Genomic DNA, 20,320 nt, shown 5'->3' with positions numbered 1-20,320 from the left:
GAACCCAAGATGTGAGTAAGAAGAATCTTCCAGTTTTAGGTTGTTTTTGTTTTCTTTACTTTTGTTCAAACATCCTAGTCTAAAAGGACTGGCTGATGATCTTTAATTACTAAGGGGTGATAGGCATTGTTTGTGCAAGCGAAAAAAGTATCTTCCCTTCCCTTGCCCCTCACTGATTATCCAGACACCCTCATGGGAATGTAAGATCTTCAATGTTCTTTTTTTTTTTTTTTTTTTTTCTCCTCCATATTGGGCATTCACACAGCTCAATTTGAGTGGATAGCTCCTTGAAAAGAACACAAAAAGGAACAAAGCAATTACTTCGGAAGTATATTTGTCTTTTTCAGGGTATATGCAAGATTGTCAAAGGGGACTATTTCCTGAAACTGATATAAAAGTGGCTGTGAAGTTGTCTTGTAATTTCCTCTTCTTGACACATTAAAAGTTAATGTCTGTTGTAAAAGAAGATGTRTTTCAGGAAGTGGTCCTGTGTAATTGCTGATGGAAAGCACAGGTGATAAAACAAGTATTTAGTTTTTATAAATTTGGTAGAATTATTGTGGATGTCTAGTATGCCATGCAATGTATTTTGGAGTTTGGCTTTTGGAGTTCAAGCAATATTAGGATCCTCCAAGCTATTAGAGCTTGAAATAAATTCAAAAATTGTTGCCTGACTTTTTTTTTTTTGTTTTTTTGTTCTTTTTTTTTTTTTCCATCTGTACAAGTAATTGAATGTACTTCTCAGTTTGACAGTCTGTCCCAGTTATCTTTGTCTCTTGTGTCTTGTGCTAGATGATTTTCTGGTCTGCTTGACTGTGATAAAGCAGACTTCTTTTGGTTGCCCTGATTCCTACCTCTCAGTGATCTTGTTTGCAACCATGGGCTGCCAGTCATCTGCTTGGGCTCCACAAAGACCACAGGTTGCCATCCCTCCCTCACTCCAGCTGGACAGTGTGAGGAGGGCCTAGCAGCAAGAGACTTCTTCTGTTTCATCCTTTCACAGTACTGAGCCTGTCAATAATCAGTGTTACAACAGTATAAAGCCATAAAAATAAGGGTTACCGGAGCTTCACAGCATAGACAGAAGGTTTCTGTTCTCACYTTTGTCACAACTCATCCCTCCCTCATGTTGTGCAGTTGATTCTTTTCTGGATACTCCACCTCAGAGTGGAGATTTGTGCCAGCTGTCAGAAGGAGCATTAGGACCAGTTTCTCCTTCACACCCAAGACTGAGGTGACTGGGGTTGGCTCAGGGGTTCAGTAGCCCAGAAAAATTCAGTTGAATGTTAGGAATAAGAAGTGCTTTATGTTGTTTTTGAAAGTAGTTGCAATGGGCAGTCCATAGCAAGAAAGAAGTGGTGTTTAATAGAAAAGTAAGACAAGGCCTCAACTTTGGAAAAGTAGACGCTACAGATAGGCTTGAGAGCTCCATTTCTTGAAGAAACAACTTAAATAAACATTGGTAACAGAGAGAGTTGGAACAGCAGAGAAAAACAGCTTTATATGCAGTGACTGTGAAAACAACAGTAAGAAAACCTAGGCACAAGTCTTGTTAATAATTTAAGAGGGGATGATAAGAAGTGGGCAGATGATCCTGTTATATGATCCTAAAAAGATGAAACTGTAAAAAATAAAAATAAAATAACAATGGAAAATCTGGACTAGAGAAGAGAAAATTGACTTTTCTGCCTGTTTGTCAGATGGCCAAAACAATATAAAGATATGAATGTTGATTTGACAAAGAACTAAATATTTTAATCTACTTTATGTTGAAATGGAAAATAAACCTCAAATTATGTTTTAAAGGAGACTACCCTTCTTGAGACTAGACTTTCAGTAATGAGGATAGATTTAGACAAATTTCAGGATTTCMTTACCTTTAGAAAGGCATATCATGCTGCAGTAACAACCTAAAAACAGGATTTTAAAATAAGAACTACAGATAATTTTTTTTTCTTCCCATGGATGAAACTGTTTGCCTAATTTTGTCTGAATTCACCAATAATGCAGGACAAGTGTAATAGAGTATTTTCATGAATAAATGTTTTGCTGAAAAAGCCTGGCTTTGCTGCACACTGCTATCCACATGTAACTTTCAATGCACCAGTCCCTAATTAGGAGCAGCTTTTGTTTGTGGAACATGTGATTCCTGTAAAGAGACTAGAGAGGTGGAAAAAAAAAAAAAGCCTTAGAAAAGACATTTCCAAATATATGTGTGCACATGCATAGGAGGTGTGAGTGCTGCCTGAGCAGCAGGCCAGGCTGTTCTGCTGTGCTACGTGTGCTGCAGACAGCAAAGCGCTTCCCCTGGAGAAAAGCACATGCAGCCAAACTGCCRGGAAACAGATGAAATCAGAGCAGCTATTAATGTAGCATGAATAAACTTGCTTCAGCTGAAAAGAACTGAAGGAACAAAGCCAAATCAGGCTGAGCAAGAAGCAGATGGGACAGTCAAATGCATGTACTAGAGAATCAAGGCAAAATCAGTAAAGAGAATACCCAGGCTACTGGCAACAGTGCGAAGAACGTGAGAAACAAAGCTCTTTTGGGAAGGCTTCATGTTCATTACAGTATAGAGATGTTTGAACTAGCTCTGGCAGACCAAGMATAGGACCCAGAAGCGATATTAACTACACTAATGAGGAAGAGGTAAATTAGCTAAGGCAGAGTATGACGGAAGAGGGCTATATTGCTTCAGATACTTGACCTGAGGTGGTTAGTACTCCTTTGGGTATCGTTATACAGACAATGTGGTGCCCTGTAGACCTACCCTTTTTTCTCAAAGTGCAAGCAAATCTGGAAGAAAAATGCAATTATGGAGCAGATCTTGAGGCAGGAGGAGGATRTTTACTAGCCAACTTAAAATCTCTGAGAATCTCTGCTGCACATTGCAGAAGTGGGATATTAGCTGTTCAGTGACCAATATTGCAATTTTATTTTTGTAATACCTAGTCTGTCTCCAGATGCATAATCATAATATCTGCAATATAATATCAGCAATGATAAGTATTCTTCACAGTCTGGAAGACTGTCTATGGCAAATATTTGCATAAATTTAGATGCAGCAAAAATGAATAGGATGGATAAAAACTCCTTCAATGAGACAGGATATGTCTTGGCATTAGCAATCGTGAACAGACAGATTGGCTTACCGGTGCMTCTTTTGAATTTTTACCTCTTAAGRGTTTATATTTCTTCCTTCAAGCATCATACAAGCTGTTGTGGTCATTAGGATGACATTAAATTTTCATCCCAGCTGTGGTGTTTGTAGCAACCTACTTGGAATATTAAGCAAGGAGAACAAAATATCTAGGGAGAGTATGGAGCACAGTGACTCATGCATAAGGCTAAATTTTTTTWAACTATACTGGCAGCTTCTAAAAAGGACTTTTCTTCCTGCAGAACCAGCTGAGCTATAAAACCATACYGTATTTTGTTAGATGCCATATGCAGCCTCTGATTAAGTTGGCAGATTGGCCTTCTATTGGAAATGGCTGGGTGCTTCTCCATTCTTGAGCCTCTAACTTTTATTTAATGTCTCTCTTTACAAAGCCATTCTCTCTACTCTGGGCCAAGGTGATAGGACATCTGTGTTAGTTGCAGTAATTTTAAAATTAGCTCGTATCTATTAATGCACTTCTGGCAAAGTACTAGGTCTTCGTGAAGTTTGGTTAGTGATTGACAGTCACCATGGGCTCCTATTCCACCTGACTCCTACTTTGTCCTGGGCATCTTACACTTTTTGTAAATTTGTCTGTGTACATGCTATTGTATATTTGTTTACATACATACTATTGAAACAAATGAAACAGCTTTCCTAAAGTGACTATGAGTTTAAACTGGACGAAGTCTGAAAAGTCCTTTCCTCTGCTTGCAGTGGAGGAGACTACAATTTTCGCATGAATTAGAAAACATCAGTGGGGAGACTAAGGCAAATCACTATCTAGGAGGAATGAACACCAGAATTTTAAGCATAGTGATACTTTTCACATTGCTTTAGTAATCTTCTTCATAGTGAAACTGACATCATGTTTTATTTCTTCCTTCATAGTCTTCTGGCATGACAAATGCATTGGATGAGGTATGGCCAAAAGCTGACAAAGTTGAGTTCTGCATGCTCTTTCTTTTTTACTGTACAATTTTTCTGTGATTGCAGAAAGTTTGAGGGTAATTTTAATCTTATGACTGAAAAATAACGGGACTTATACCTGCTATTGTAATCTGAAGAAAATTTCACTGATTTTCCCAGAATATTGAGAACAGTCACAATTTTATAAGTAGAGATAAAGGCATAAAGAGATAAAGTAGAGATAAAGGCATAAAGCCAGTAAAATTGCTCACCGCCCAGCCAGAGTTAATCTAGCTTGTGAGGTCAGTATAGAAACATAATTACTTTTAACTGCACACCACTGCTAATTCTGAGAAATGGAATCAAGATGGGACAAATTAATCTAAAAGAATATTCTTGAATTATCTCTCAGATGTACAGTCATCTGGTTGCGTCAAAGGTATGCGACATAAAGTGTCTGGCAGCAGCAACTCTTCATTGCAATAGTGTTTTCAAGGCTATATCATGACTTTTTATCTTTGCTAAGATTAACAGGATTTGAAAGGGGCGAGCCCTTAGGATCAGTATCTGCATGTGTCCAAAGCACAAGATAATACTGAACACTGAAGAACTGCTCTACAATCAAGTATCTTGATTACCAGAAAAGCTGTTGGAAACTCTTAGGAGATGTACCTTTGTTTGCTTGTTGTAGTATTAATTTCCAAGTCCAATAAGATTTTCATTGTATTAATTTAATTGTTAATATTGTGAAATAAAATTGTTCAAAAAATAAATTACTATTGCTAAAGTAAAGAGCATAGGTAAACATGCATAGGTACTGTAGAAACTTTAAAAAAATCTTCTGATTTATTCATACAGAGTTACAGCATGGATACAGAAAATAGTTTGCGGGGATGGCATGTTTCTACAGCAACTGCATAAAATGAACTGCAAAAATAAATCTTTGGTTGATAGGACCTCTGAAATTTTTATTTCTACACAGGGTTTCCATAATGAGTTATTTTCACGAGTGCAGTGGAGTAGAATAACATTGATTTTTCAAATAAACACGCTCTGAATATTAGAAATTGCTGTTCTCAGTACTTTTAAAGATCTACTTTTAAGAAAATATTTCATCTTCAAACAAAAAGTATAACACATGCAAATTCTTGTTACTGAGACCATTCTTAAAATGTTAGAAATAGATGCAAGCCATTGAAGAGCAGTTATTTGATTCTATCTACAAATAAAAAGAGACTAAATAGGACTGATGAATAGTCTGTTATGCTGGCAATCAGAAATATCAAAAATGTCATACTTTCCCAGTGAAGACCTGACTCAAGTTGTATATTGAAAACTTTGTCTTTTCTTTAAAAAAAGAAAGAAAGAAAGAAAGAAAGAAAGAAAGAAAGAAAGAAAGAAAGAAAGAAAGAAAGAAAGAAAGAAAACAGATTCTGTAAAAAAGGAACCCTGCTGTTATTTCTGTTTTTCTGAATTGTGAATGTGGTATACTATAAATAAATGGACTTCTTAAAATTGGGTGTTACATGAATTAGAAACAGAATACTGAAAAACAAATCAAGAAAAAATTAGCATTGACTGTGACAGTGCAAGATTTTATCTCTTATTCTCTTGTCAATTTTGTCATATTATACTGAATTAATCCATTTAGCAGTATATATCCAGTACACTGCTTTGGACCCTGAGTCTTATATACTTAATGTCTTAAAAGCATCAATATATATTCTCTTCTCAAAGGATAACAGCAATTTATGAGTTATTTACATGTTAAGTGGCTGTTCGYTGTTAGACATTGACTATCTTGAGAAAAAACAGTGTCAGTTCTGTTAATTCATGGTCATATAATACATGATTTTCCTAGCATATATATATTTAGACAAGTGTACCCTAATTCCTTATATTAGTTGCAGTGTGATAGGGATAGACATTCTAGAATTGATAAGAAAGACAGAGTAGGTACAAACTTGCTTTGGAATATTTGGGATCTTATATCAGACGATTTTAAATATTAGGAARTTAGAAAGTCTTAAGCATTAGGAATTCTCAAGCAGAGAATTAAGCAGGTTTTATGCTGAGAGATCTTTGATGTCTGTTCTAAAAGAACAACAATCTTTGCAGCTGTAAAAAAAAAAGAGGTGTAAGGAAAGAGAACTAGTTAGCAGAAACCTATTATTTCTTGATTAAKTCAGAACAAGCTTCATTCCAGCAAAACTTGCATCTTAACACTCTTACAGCACAACAGTGACACTACGGTATCTTTATATGACAACCGCTTGAAGTAGTTGGAAACATATCATGATGTCCAGTGGGATTGGAGGCTTAATTTCATTTCCATCCAGGCGAAGATAGCGGAGGCGGGGRATGTTACCATAAAAACCATAGTCTTCTGCTACGGCAATTGAGACAGGGCATATCTGAGTACCATTGACACCTGCAAAAGTTGGATCAGACATCTTAGTTAATTTTTAAGAGAAACGCATATGAAAATAAAAGACATTGAAATATTTTTGGGGATGTTTTCTCTTTCTCTTGGATATGTTGAGAAATGCTGAATTAACAATTTATCATTTTTTTCTTAAAAAACAATATATTAAAGTAATTTGATCAGTATCGGCCACATATTTAATGTGCTGAAACAAAGACTAAAGAGTGACTAGATGCACTAGATGTTTTCTTTTGGACAAAGAGAAATCCGGCCTAGATAATTACAAGGGTAATTATTCACTGAGACATAGCTCTCTGACCTCAGAGAGAGCAGAAAATGTTTAATGCTGAGTTATTTTGAAAATCTTACTTCAATGATAGTCCATTAATTTTAGCAGATACTGTTTTGCAGTGAGGATCTGACATTCAAAACTTAACAGTTGAATTGGAAGTACTGTTTATACTGCAGTATAATGCAGGCAGTCTGCAAATTTTAATAGATATGATTTCCTGTTCTCTCAGTTTCAACAGTACAGTTCATTTTAATTGCATGAATATAATTTATGGGATATTTTTCTTCCTAGTATGAAAGGCATCAAGTATTTAAAATTGTTTATAAATAATGCATATTTTGTTTTAGTTTAGATAAAAATTGAAACTATGGCTTAATTCATTGCCCACTTTCATAAGAGCTGAAGATGTTAACTTCTTTGTGTTGTCCCTTATAAACTATCTCTGCAGTTTTACTTGAAAAAAATACTTTTCACTTCCTGTCTTCAGCTGTTGAATAATGAGCCTGCTCTTTTTCYGCCTCAAAATGGCCTTATTCCATAAATCACTAAAGTAGTGTTTATTTATCAAAGATGTCAAAATCATTGGACTAATTTATAGTATTTAGTAATAGGATTGACTGCTTGAGAATCTTGCTGGCCCCAGACCACCTACAAAAACTGTGGATTGAGAATTGAACAAATGTTCTTTGAGCAGCCCAAACTACCAAAAGAAGAGACAATCATATTCAAAGCTTTCTTACCACAACTTTTCTCCCAAACAATTTTTCTCCCTAGCCATAGAAGAGAAATATGTAACACGTCTTCAGTTTACCGTACAAAAAATAAAATAAAATAAAATAAAATAAAATAAAATAAAATAAAATAAAATAAAATAAAATAAAATAAAATAAAATAAAATAAACCTGTGATTAAAAAAATGATGGAAACAAAAAAAAAATACTAATTTTATCTTTTTCTCTTCTTTTTTCCCCAAAGAGAAAAATTTCTGAATAGAACTGTCCAAAACTTCGTAGTGTCTTGGAAACAGACTTTGTTTTTTTGTCATGGAAACTAGAAAATATGTCCAGTGAGCCAAAGCTTAAAGCATCTGTCATAACTATCATCTTCACCTCTTTCCCTATGTTGTTTTTGCCTATGTAGTTTGTTGAATGTTTATAAAGCAGTTGATATTTCCAGAAGAAACAAGCTACAATTTATTTTTATGTGTGAAGATGTGAAGCAAGAGGCTTGAGACTTTTCATTATTAAGCAATTATTAAAAGATAGTGATAGTAAATTAATACTGTCAAGTAGAAAATGATTTTTCAGGTCATGCTGGATTTCAAAAAGCACTGCTGTACTTAAAAGATGGTGATTTCTGGACTGATCTAGAGACTATCTACTTTACTAATCTTATACAGTCAATTGCTCCAACCTTAATGTGAGGAAGCAGTTATGTAMCCACAGACCACCTGTGAAGAAGTGATTTCCTGATGATATGAATGGTATGAAATGGTTGACTTTTACAACCCTCTTTCCATGAACAATAAATCCCAACCAAACTRTAAGAGGGATAAAAGCATTTCCCTCTCCTATTGCCTTCCTGATCATGCATATAATGCCATTGATTTTTGCCAGGAGATAAGGAAGGGAGATAGGCAGGGCAAAATGCTCCTTTTCTCCTTTTGGCAGACCTCTGAKCTCAAGCTTTCAACCCTGAAGAAACCACTACTCTGATCTCTTTGGATTACTTGACTACCTCAAGTACTAAGAATTCTCAAAGGCAACTAGAATAGTCCTTACCTAGTGACAGGAACCCCTTTCTCACAAATGCTGAAAAGGCAATCCACCTACATGGGTACAATTCCTCTCACCTAAACTGATCCTTGTGAAAAATCAATCAAAGTAGACTCTTTAGACCTTTTAGACCCTTTTTATAAACACTAGAAAGAGACAGACATCTCCAAAAGATGTGTTCACTGCCTTAGATACCTATCTCTCTCCCATTGTGTGTCTCCTTCTATTGACTTTGTAGGGAGTCTCTATGACAAATTCAAACTTGACACTAAACTAGGATAGGTAATTCAAATATGTTGTGGCAGTGCCCAAKGAAGGTGAGGGAAAGAGTGTTTCTGTTCTACACTTGTAACTCCTAGTTGCCATCACTTTTAAGATATCAATTACATGCAGCAGCCATGGATCAGCCTGAAAGTTCACACCTTTCAAGGCTCTTTCAGCAAAGAAACCAGTAGCAGTAACAGTCCAGGGTTTGGAAAATAAGTTGGCATCTTTAGTTTCAACTATCTTTGAAATATCCTATGATGAATTCTGATAGACTAACATTGCTACCAGGCTTTTCTTTTTCAGTCCTTTCTCGCTGCATGGAACAATATTAGGTTGAAGAGGTTGTTCTAGTCTCCTGACAGTATTTAGGGGGGAACAGAATGTTATTTTCACTCCCTTTTATCACTCCATTGATAGTGCTATAATATCACTTGCTTATCTTTGCTCACTCAACATCATCAAAAGAGAAAACGAGAGAGCCTTGGTGAAGGGACTACAGGTTTTCACCTGAATATTCTGGTTTCACCTCTATAATTCTGGTTTCCCTGGCACTCTCATTGCTTTCCCTAGGCTTCAGGATATWGTTCTTTTTTTTCCTAAATCATCTCTGGCAGAAAAAAAATCCACGGAATTACATGAGGGACTGATGTCATACAGTACTATGTAATTAAAAAAAAAAAAAAAAAGTAGGCAAGTGGTATTTACAAATAAATATTTAAGTGAACTACTGTGAAACACAAAGGGAAAATAAAATAGCAACTTGCAGGTAATGCCTGAGGATTAGTACTGTAAAGAGAGTTAATAATATACAAAGTAAAATTTTGTGTATTATRTAAAAATACACATATAAAAGTAAAATTTTCAAGTGGACTTTTTGTGTCCAGATTCAGACTTTTTGGAGTTGTTGGTTTTTTTCTTTAAAATTCTTTACATTGGTTGCCTTAATCTGGTGACTAATCATCATCTTTCTGAATTAACGAAAAAAGAAACAACAAAAAAATAAACCAATCTGCAAAACAATGCCACATATTATTAATCTTGTCTGACTACATTCTTTGTCTTTGATCTCAAAGATGCCTTGAGATATTATCTGTTAAGGCAGTTTCTAGTAGAGGACATGGCATTATCTCTTAYCTCTTGAACAAAAAAATAGGCTTCTGTGATAACATTTGTTTTATACATTGCATGCACTTGATAACTTTATATGCATTTACTAAATATAGCCATTATTTTTAGTACTGAATAAAAAATATCAAAGTGCTTAAGCAAGTGAAGCTTGTCCTATTTTGAAAAGTAGTGAAATCATTTAAGAACATAATTCATATTGARACTTAATGTGATGTAGGCTCATGAGCACTAGTGTGCCAGTGGAAATTTGGACTTTCATGTACAAGTACTACATAAGATGCTTTTAAAAGGTTTTTGACTTTTTAAATTCATTCGGTTCATTTGGTTGCTGTTTAAATACTTGTTTGCTACTTAGCTAAAAGGCAACTCTTAGCAGAACTGATTGCATTCCATTGATTTCAATTTAGTGTCCATTTAATGTGACAACAGATAAAGTGTGCACCTGAGGCCCTGAAGAGAAGAGATTAAAATGAATCCTTTTGTAAGCAGTGGACAATGAATTTTGTCCCAGAGAGCCACATTTTGAACCCTATGTCTAATAAACTATTAGGCTTCTGGCAGACCATTTAAGTAGCACCCTGTTGTACATTGATTTTTTGTTAGGTGTTATATATTTTATTTGTTAAGTAGAGTCTGAATTAACTKGAATTATTAATAGGTATCTTTTTCATGTAGAAACTAAACTTTTCCTTTTTTCTGTAGTTGTGATATACAATAGTGCTACACAGAAATAAGGAATAAGAAATAAGTTGTATTCAGTTAATTTACTATGATAAGAAAACAAATATGCTGCACTATTCATTCTAGGTCCTRATATCAATAATTGGTTTGTGGAGACTGGAATATCTTCTGTTTAGTGATAATGAGAAAGTTATCGCTCTGATTTTGGCTTTTGATAAGTAGCTACTGGCTGGCAAAAGTTGACTGCAGATTAGTGAACTGCAGAATTTAAGGTCTGTAGGATTTGCTGGGCAAGCAATTATACACAGAATGCCTAATCACCACATCCCAGGCATGCCTGAACAAGTGCTGGAAGCCAAGCTACAAGTCAAACCATTACATGGCAACAATTATCTGTTGCCTTTGGGGACAAAACTTCTTCTCAATTAGACAAAGTGGAAAATCATAATGGACATTTGCAGGAAAAACCTTAGTAGTACAAAATTTTTGTAAAGTCAGCAAAAAGATTTTTCATTAGGAAGGAACAACTGAAAATGAGGAGGATATTGAAGCCTGAAATTTTGGGCTTCTACTTAGTCATATTCAAAGGAGGTTGTGTTGACCACAGCCAATATTTTTTTCCTTCCGGATAAAGAGATGTTCAGAAGAGATGGCCACGCTGCAATTCTGTTAGWTTAATGCTAAAGGTGCTCAGAAATTTTGGAAATTTAAGGCATACAGATGTAGATATATACTAACCTATTGAATATTGAATATCCTAATTTACCCTAAATTTATTCAATATTGAATATCCTAACTTATTGTACCCACATTTTTATTGCTCTTCYCCCAAAATGTTTATTGGCATCTTTATATGGAAATATGAATGGACTAATTCTCCTAAATCCACTTATATTCTGTTTGCTAAGTATCTCTTCTATATACAAATGCACATTTTTCACATCTGATATTACTTCCATACATATATCTCATGGGCATACTTTATATCTTGCCTTGAAAATTGGCCTTGAATGAAAACTGGGGTCAGATGTTCTCGTTCTTATCTCTCTATCATCTCTGGCACATTTTAATCTACTTATATTGAATAAGTATTTTTCTCTCAATTCATTTGATTTTCATTCTAATGTAAATATATGTGGTTTGTCTAAAAATATTTTGTATTCCTTAGGAAATTAAAGGAATGAGTTGTTTCAGAGAGAATCATCTGCTTTGCTTATATATATATATACACATATATATGCATATAATTAGGTGTTCTTCAGCGTGAACAATGCAGAATCTTCTTCAGCAGTGAAGTGTCTTGAAGTGCCAAAGAAGTTAAATAGACATTTTAAAAGAATTACATCTTGGTGAGGTCCTGCACTGGCAGTTACGCACTTACTTTTGATTCTGTTGTGGTCAAGGTGAAGGTGCTCAAGATGAGCATTAATAGGTGGAATTTTAGTGAGCTGGTTGTGAGAGAGCTGTAGGTCTAGAATAGATGAAACATTAAAGCCATTTGGAGGAATACCATCATCAGATAATTTATTGTAGTTCAGCCTTAGAAAAGTCACTTTGGGTATAGTACTGAAATAGTTCTCTGGTATCACTTCAATGGAGTTGTTGTCTAAAAACAGCTGCAGTGTATTAGCTGGAATKCTTAAAGGCATTTTTTTGAGTGAATTTTTTGCTATGTTGAGTTGCATAAGATTGTTGAGTCCTTGGAAGGTGTCACTTTGAAGAGCGCTGTCCAACAAACTGTTGTGGTGCAGATCTAGCATAGTAAGGTTTTCCAAGTTGCTGAAGACTCCCTCTGGGATTCTGGAGATCTTGTTTCTAGCCAGTCTTAGTTGTTCCAAGCCCCCTGGTAATGGTGCAGGCACCTCTTCCAGCTCATTGTCTTCGAGGAATAAGTAAAGCAGCCTTTTAAGCTTGCTGAGCACACCACTTTCAATCCCATTGTTGGTGATCTTATTCTTGTTCAGATTTATCCATCTCAGATGAGAGGCATTCACAAAAGGCTTCTCTGAAATTGTTTCAATAAAGTTGTTTTGAAGATAAAGGTACCAAATTCTTGCTGGGATTGCAGGTATTTCTTTAAGTCCTTTGTTATCACAGTATAAGGCATTTGGGAAACTAGGAGGACAAAAGCACTCCTTTGGACACTCAAAAGTGTAGTGAGACCAATGCTCTGGATCCAGATCATCATAAACTTGCCTCACAGTTCGAGTCCACACAGAATTGAACAAGAATAACAGTAAAAGTTTTGGATAGACTTTCAGAGTCATTGTTTTCCTTGGAAAGGGAGAAAAACAATTAGCTGTGTCTCAAAAGAATACTCTAAAAGCATACTAGATTAACAAAGCAGTACAAYATTCAATAAAATATTTCCTATAAATACAGCTGAATTCTATACTCTATGGCATTCCCTATGTGAAGGTAAAAATGAACAGTAGTATGAGGCATAACCGATGCAATGCTATATTTTGAATGATATATTCCCATTTCAACTTAGATTTTGCATAGACTAGCAATTAAGCTGATATTCATGCAGATGTTATTTCAGACGACCTAAAAGCATTGATAATTTTCTGACTGAAAGTCAATGCTTCCATTGTATGTTTCCATTAAGTTTCCTATAAGGAACTATTTTGCATAAGCTAGCTAATGTATCATCTGCAATAAAACTATCAAATCCTAGTGATATCAGTTCCATTGTAGTTAGTGTTCTCTGAAATTAATTATATTTTCTTTTTATTTTTCCAATCTCCTAAATTATTATGGCATCTGGATCAAATTTTCCAGGGTCTTTTCTCATCACAGAAAAGTAAAAGATCAAAGAATGTTTTAACAGCTGTTTGTTGGGCATGTTCTTACAAAGCTTGGAGGGAAACTGTTTGAATAATCCTTTCCCCTCCCTCGTTCACTCTCTCATATCCAAAGTTATGAATTTTGTCCGTTAAAGCAAAGAGCCAAAATAAATGCTCAGTATAAATTGCATAATGAACAGGTCCTATGTCAAGTTATATCATATACACTCTTGTGTCTATTTTACTTTTTCATTTATTTTGTTTAACCTCTTCCATCATTAAACAATGAACAACACCATTCTTCATAATTTGTTCCAACAGACAACGTTTGGGTTGCACAGGTACAGCATGTCACARACTGTGTTATCCTGTCTGCTTTTTGGTAAAGATTAGCAAGCTTTTTGCAATGCAGAGGCAGGAGTCAGACAACTGGGATTTCTGGTGAAAATTAGGATGTTAGCTTTGGCAAAAAAATGAATTAAAATAAAAAGGTGATTCTCTCATAAGTTTAATATATCGGTAGTGTTATCATCTCAGTTAGTTACTCTTTATGATATAGAATTATTTGATACTTTTCATAATTGTTATTAGCAGCAGCAAGTGTAATATCCCACAGATCTCCCCACTTCAGAAACTGCTAACTATCTGGAAGTATTCMAAAAATAAAAAGACAAATAAAAGATTTCTAAAGAATAACACAACTAATTTATACAGTGCAACTGTACCTTCTCACTGTGCAAATATTCATAATCTTAATAATATTTTCTAAAAAGCAAAATAAAGCAGTTTACCTTGTTAGTCAAGCTTCTGGAGCTATCTGAAGCCTGTTTGAAATCACTTTAAATAGCAGTTTAAATAGCCTTTGGCTGCTAAGCACTGTGTTTGCTTCCTGCCCTCCTAAGAATTAATAGCATATAAAACTTGAAGTACTTGCTGGTATTCCCAGATGTATGACCATGCACACCTTATTAGCTATTGTTCCCAATTTGACATCGCTTCAGCGTTTGGGCTTACCTCAGCTTTCTTGGATCTTCTTCTCTTTCTATTGGTCACTGTTGTTAGACTGTAATAGTTTGACTCAGGCTACAAGCCGTGTTCTATGAATACAGCCTAATATATACGCATCAGTGACTACAACTTTTAACCCCTAAAATAACTAAGGCACCTCAGCACCTAGGCAAGAAAAGACAGGAAATATTGACTTTAATATCACGTAGCCACAGAAGGCATGTGATTGTTAGACTTTAGCAGATGAGAGGGACTGATCTAGATGAAACCAGTCTAAGAAAATGTACCTTTATTCAAAATTTTTATGAAATGATACTTTAAACACAAAGCTTGCATGCATGAGAGTTCAGCCTCATAATACCTGTATTGGCCACAAAGAATTAAAAACAGTGCCATCTGTTCCTGCAGAAATGTTTTATTTGATTTTGATCAAATGCAGATGTTGCCATGCCATTTAAAGATATAATTCTTGATTAGGAGAAGAAAGGAACAAAAGTATTTGCTAAGGATTTTTTAAAACCATCTTCCTTTCTTCAAGGATTAAAGCATGCCTTTTCTGTTCAGAGAGAAATTTACATATTCTTCTACAAAAAWGTCATATTCTGCAGTGCCTCCTGCAGTGAGCTCTGTTTTTAATTATTAAAGCACTAGTTAGTTATCTTGTTTTATCACTGGTTTAAAGTAAACTCTTTCCAATCAATTTGYTCTCCAAGGCATAGACACATATTTCTCACATTAAGTATATTCTGGAGTTTTGATTTGGTTTTAATTCAAACTTTAAAGCTTAGTTTCAGGAAAACTAGCCACATTCAAAGCCAGGACAATGCACAAGTGTTTTAAGGAAAAGRCTAATGTAAAATGCTACAAATATAATATATCCTGATATCTTTTATGGTTAGTTATCTTACTAATCTTAAGTTTAATATAATCTGTTTTTAAATTCATAACAAACCTCTAATTACCTATTTCTTATTTAACACTTTGCTGCCTAGAATATCTCAAAAGACATTTAAGATTAGGATAAGAAGGTAAGTAACCTCCTAGTCCTCATTTTACTTCTCACTCTTTCATGTTGTCTTGTATGAAAGAAAAGCAACCCGTAAGTAAATTTGCAGCTTCTACTAACAAGATTAATGTTAAATATGAACATTTTTGTTAATAAGTAATGTTTGCACTACCTTTTTTTTTTTTTTCCAAAATAATACATGCTTATTATCTATTATTTTACAAGGCTTAAGTATGTGCTTAAAAATGAAAGAAGTGCATAAGTGTTTCTCTCCATTTAGAACTCCAGACTCTTCATTATCACTTGCAGTTTATTATCAGTATTTTTTAATATGTGACATAAAATTCATGTATAAAACTAATCCTTTAATACATACCATGTTGCATAATTTAAGATTTTTACTTCATTCAGAATAATTTCCTACAAAATCTAAAAATAAAGGTTTTAGCTTTAAGCTAATAGACTAATTATAAGCAGAATAATTAAATATACTACTATAACCTTTTCATTAGGAGTATCTCTTTAATCTTCTAGCCCTTAAAATGTTTCCTTTGTCCACCATTGGCACATCTGGTATTGCATATTAATGAACAGAAATCTTTTCAGCTGAGACCACAAATCAGTRGGATGAAGCTAAAACCACCTTTGCATGAACTTTAAAATACAACTGTGTGTGCAGTTACAAATGATTTAAGAGGTATCACCATGGAAAATGTATCCATGATTCTTGAARAGGACAGCCAATGCAACATAAATCTGGTTTGCATTTGTGCTAAGTCTTCACAGAGTGAGTGGAGAGGATATGGAGTTACTGAGACCTGTTCACCATTAAAGAATGAGTTGGGACATTCCTGATTGCTCTACTGAAAAGCTAAAAATAGAGAGCACTAGTGGCAGAYGCCTGTTGTGACACACTTAACAACGAGTTGCCAGATGTTTCGCTTTTAATAAGGAAAGAAAGGTTGACTTATGCTTCATGGGGGTCTGAATTTACCCTTTAACCTGGTAATCACTTACAGATGTTCGTTACGCTGTTTTCACAAAARTCACTATCAGAGAGACATACAGGCCAGCATGTGATGGGCAGTGGGACTGTTTGTATGAATTCCTGTTTGCCGAGGGCAGAAATGGGTCATAATCCGTCCTCTAAGGATTTGGGGGCAGGTATTTGATTGTGATCAAGCACAGATGCTGCCATCGCACTTAAAGATACAGTTTTTCACTAAGAGAATAAAACAGCAAAACATGTGATAAGATTTTTAAAACACAATATGTTTTCCTTTCTTCTGATAAAAAAAGGGGAAGGAAAAATGGAGAGAACGGATCCCAAAATCAGGAAGAAAAGGTTATGATAGCTATAATATGTATTCATGCATGCATCCAAAAGTTTTGGAGAGAGCTCTGCAGGATCATGCGATTATTTGGGTGCCCAAGCAGACTTCTTTGCAGAAGGGACTACTTTCCATGAAACCATTGTGATTACCCACAAATTCTTCTTCAGGTATATATTTTGTGCATTTCTCCATCATTTGGTGTTACTATTTATTACTGAAAGGGTTCAATATATGGTGAAAAAGTTTTACAGACTAATAAAAGACCATAGCCAAAGTTTTCAAAAATGACTAATAGTTTGGGAGGCTTTTCTTTCTGATTTCCAACCTGTGACACTTTCCAGGACCTTATGTTCAGTAAGTGAATGTTTTWTGTAACTAAGTGAATTTCTTTTTTCAAAATCAGCCTCTTTCTAAGTAGTGGAAGCTGAGCAAAGACAAATGGTCTATCAGACTGCTCCTAAGATCATGAATAGTCTTTTAAAAGGTAACAGTATTCAAGACACTTGCATGACACTAAAAGGACAGGCGACAATTATTATAATACAAATCATGGAGATGCCCATGAAGATCTTTTGGAAAGCTACTACCATGGGTTGCAGTTGTTGCTTTGATCCAAAGTTAAAAATCATGTCTCAAGCAGATACAGGAATTTTGCTCCATGTTTCTCCTGGAAATCAGTATAAAATGAGTATTCTTAATAATAAAATCAAAAGAGAGGAAGATCAATGACCATGGAGCATAGGAACAACTCCTTAACCAAAATGGCATACATTCATAAGACTGGAAAGGCCCACCTGTTTGAAAAGGAGTAGATGGGCTAAAAGATAAAGCCCACAACAACCCATTGTTGTGTCCATAATATGGACTTCTGAGAGTGCCTTATGAACCACTTGCTGTCTTTTAGTATTACAAGTTGCTGACAGGGAAAAAATGCATTGCTCACTTGCAGTAATAGCTGCCATATGTCTCAGATTTAGCACGAGGCAAGGTCTGTTAAACATCAAGCATGTGTATAGTTCATTACCAGCAAGCCCAGGAGTATAGTGGAAGCAGAGTTAATTCACCAGCCCTGCAAATTGCTCCCTGGAATCCAGTGTGCGTCATTTGGGCATAGTTTTGCTAAAATGCTAGGTGTTCTGCCCCATAAAACAATCAGATTGCCTAAAACACACCTTTACATTTTCTTTTTGATTGATGATGAAAAAGCAAACCTTCAAATTCTGCAGAAAGAGATTAGGGGCAGGCAATTCCRTCACCCTTCATCTCTTTCCACTTCCTCTGTCTGTAGCTCCAGAAAGCTGTTCAGCCTGCTTAGGTTGAGTGTTTACATTAGCTTATGGTTCAGTCTGACTCTTCCACTTCTGAAGGCTGGTATATGGTGGTGATATGTCTCTCTTTTTGGCATTGTCAGAGAAAGTAGGGTGCTCTTAATTTCAGGCCCTACTTGACAGAAACTTCAAGAAGGACAGAACTTCACTTAATGGGGACCATCAGCCTCACTCAATGGAGAGCACAGTTAGCTTGGACAGGCAGCAGAAATGCTTAAGACCCAGCAGATTTTTCCTTCTCTTCCAGGAAAACTAAGGTCCTGCTTTCCCTGTCCATAGCAGTTGCTTTCTTGTTTGGACAGAGTTTCAGTTTCAAAAGGAGAGCATCTCCATCATCTTGGACCAACTCTGCCTACAGAAAAGGACTAAGATCAAACCTAGAATTGCCTGCTGTCAGTGGGAGGAATGGCCTCACATTTAATTAGGCATTTTGGTGCTCATGCAGGCAGCAAAAGTACCCAGGGAACATTCACATTAGATTATGAGGCGTCTGTTAAAGGAGCTTTGGAACAGTTGGACTGTCTTATTTTATGGAATGTGAATGTCACCTGAGTCTTAATCTATAGGGGATTTAGAAAGATCTGATCCTGCCCTAAAAGTCCTAACTTAAAATTCTGACAGTTTGCTTCATGCATACTCTCACTGCTGTGAAAAACTGAAATGAGAACTAATTCAGCTTAAAGATATACTTGCAGAGTAGCAAATTTCTGGTCACTTTTTATGGGAAATATAGCACTTTCCTGAATATGGCTCATAAGGAATTATTTGGCTGTCTGTTCTCTTTTCCTATTTTGAGCTCTTTACCATAGTGATACCAAAAAGGTTCCATGATATAATGCCAAGATCTGATATTTGTCTTGGCTAACTAGGTTTACCTTACCTACTATGTAAATGTAGCTGTTAATCTCCTACCTTAATTTGTCGCTCGTGCTTTTGACAATTTCAATCTTAAAACAAATCTATCCCATAAAATAAAAAAAAAAATACTTAAAATGATGGGTATGCAGATATATATGCAAATGTATCTAACATCAAATATATAATTTTTTCATTAATCAGTGTTATATATGATAAATTGTTTTGGGCCTGCGTGTGGTAACTTACACGATTAATGAGCAACTAGTAATGAACAAATTGTTGGTGAATTAAAATGTAAATCAAAATGCATAAAACATTGAATACATGTTCTTTATATCTGTTACATTGAAAAGCAGGCCTTCATGGACTAAATATGGCCTATTCTAAGACAGCACAAAGACAGACAAAACATGGTGCACAGTGTTAGTGTCTGTGTTTATTTTTTTCTCTTGCTGTATTTGATTGTTAAAGAAATGCAAATCATCTTAAAATAGGGTGATGAATTTTAGGAAGCTCAGACTTATAAGTACATCTGTCCCCTAAAATGAATATCAAGGGTTATAAAAAGAATCAGAGAATCCTTAAGGTTGGAGGTCTAGACTAGAGGTCTCCTAGTCCAACCTCCTTGCACATGCAGGGTCACCTAGAGCACGTGGTACAGGGCTGCATCCAAGTGAGTTTTGAAGGCCTCCAGAGAAGGAGACTCCACAGCCTCTCTGGGCAGCCTGTTCCAGTGCTCTGTCACCCTCACTGGTATGAATTTTTTCCTTAAGTTTCTGTGGAAATTTCAGTGCTTCAGTTTGTGGCCATTTCCTTTAGTTCTTTACTTCTTTAGTTAGTTAGGCTACCACAGAATGATCACACAAGTTAATTAATTATAATAAATTAATTATAATAAATTAATTAATTACAGTGATTAGTGATTAATTAATCATTATAGTTAAATAAATTATAATAAAAAAGAAAAAGGAAAAAAACTTATATCTGCTATAGTGATTCTGCAAGGTAAAAATATCAAAAAGCAGGTATTTTCAAATATTAAAATAGTTCTCCATGGCATAAGCTATCAAAAATATAGTTCTTTGTTTATTTTCCGTTAACTGTAATATATTTTTCATGTACTTTTAGTAAAGATGTTTTGGGGAAATATAGAAACTAAWTATTAAAATGTTTATGTTGGTCATACTATATGCCAAAACATTCCATTTTWCTTCCAGAGTCCTGTCTTGAAGCCCTGAATCTCATTCATTGTGAATACTCCAGCCACTAAATATGTTTTCAGTCTGAACATTTTGATACTGAATCTATAGACAGCCCCATCACCATGATGACCACTTACACCGTATTTTTCTCTGAAGAA

General features: G+C 35.1%; 1 protein-coding gene across 1 annotated transcript; it reads right to left on the bottom strand.

Annotated features, from left to right (window-relative positions):
• Positions 1-6,327: 6,327 nt before the first annotated feature.
• On the bottom strand, positions 6,328-14,479 carry KERA (keratocan). The gene is made up of 4 exons (XM_026035526.1): positions 14,441-14,479; positions 14,218-14,320; positions 12,019-12,911; positions 6,328-6,500 (listed from the first exon to the last, which is right to left on the bottom strand). Exons 3-4 carry the CDS (start codon positions 12,902-12,904, stop codon positions 6,328-6,330), a joined length of 1,059 nt encoding a protein of 352 aa, XP_025891311.1. The 5' UTR covers positions 12,905-12,911; positions 14,218-14,320; positions 14,441-14,479.
• Between the last annotated feature and the right edge of the window lie 5,841 nt (positions 14,480-20,320).

This window comes from Nothoprocta perdicaria, unplaced genomic scaffold, assembly GCF_003342845.1.
Source record: "Nothoprocta perdicaria isolate Ctin4 unplaced genomic scaffold, notPer1 scaffold_160, whole genome shotgun sequence".
Lineage (NCBI taxonomy): Eukaryota > Metazoa > Chordata > Aves > Tinamiformes > Tinamidae > Nothoprocta > Nothoprocta perdicaria.
The sequence above is the reverse complement of the archived record's forward strand: the minus strand, read 5'-3'. Positions and strand labels throughout refer to the sequence as shown.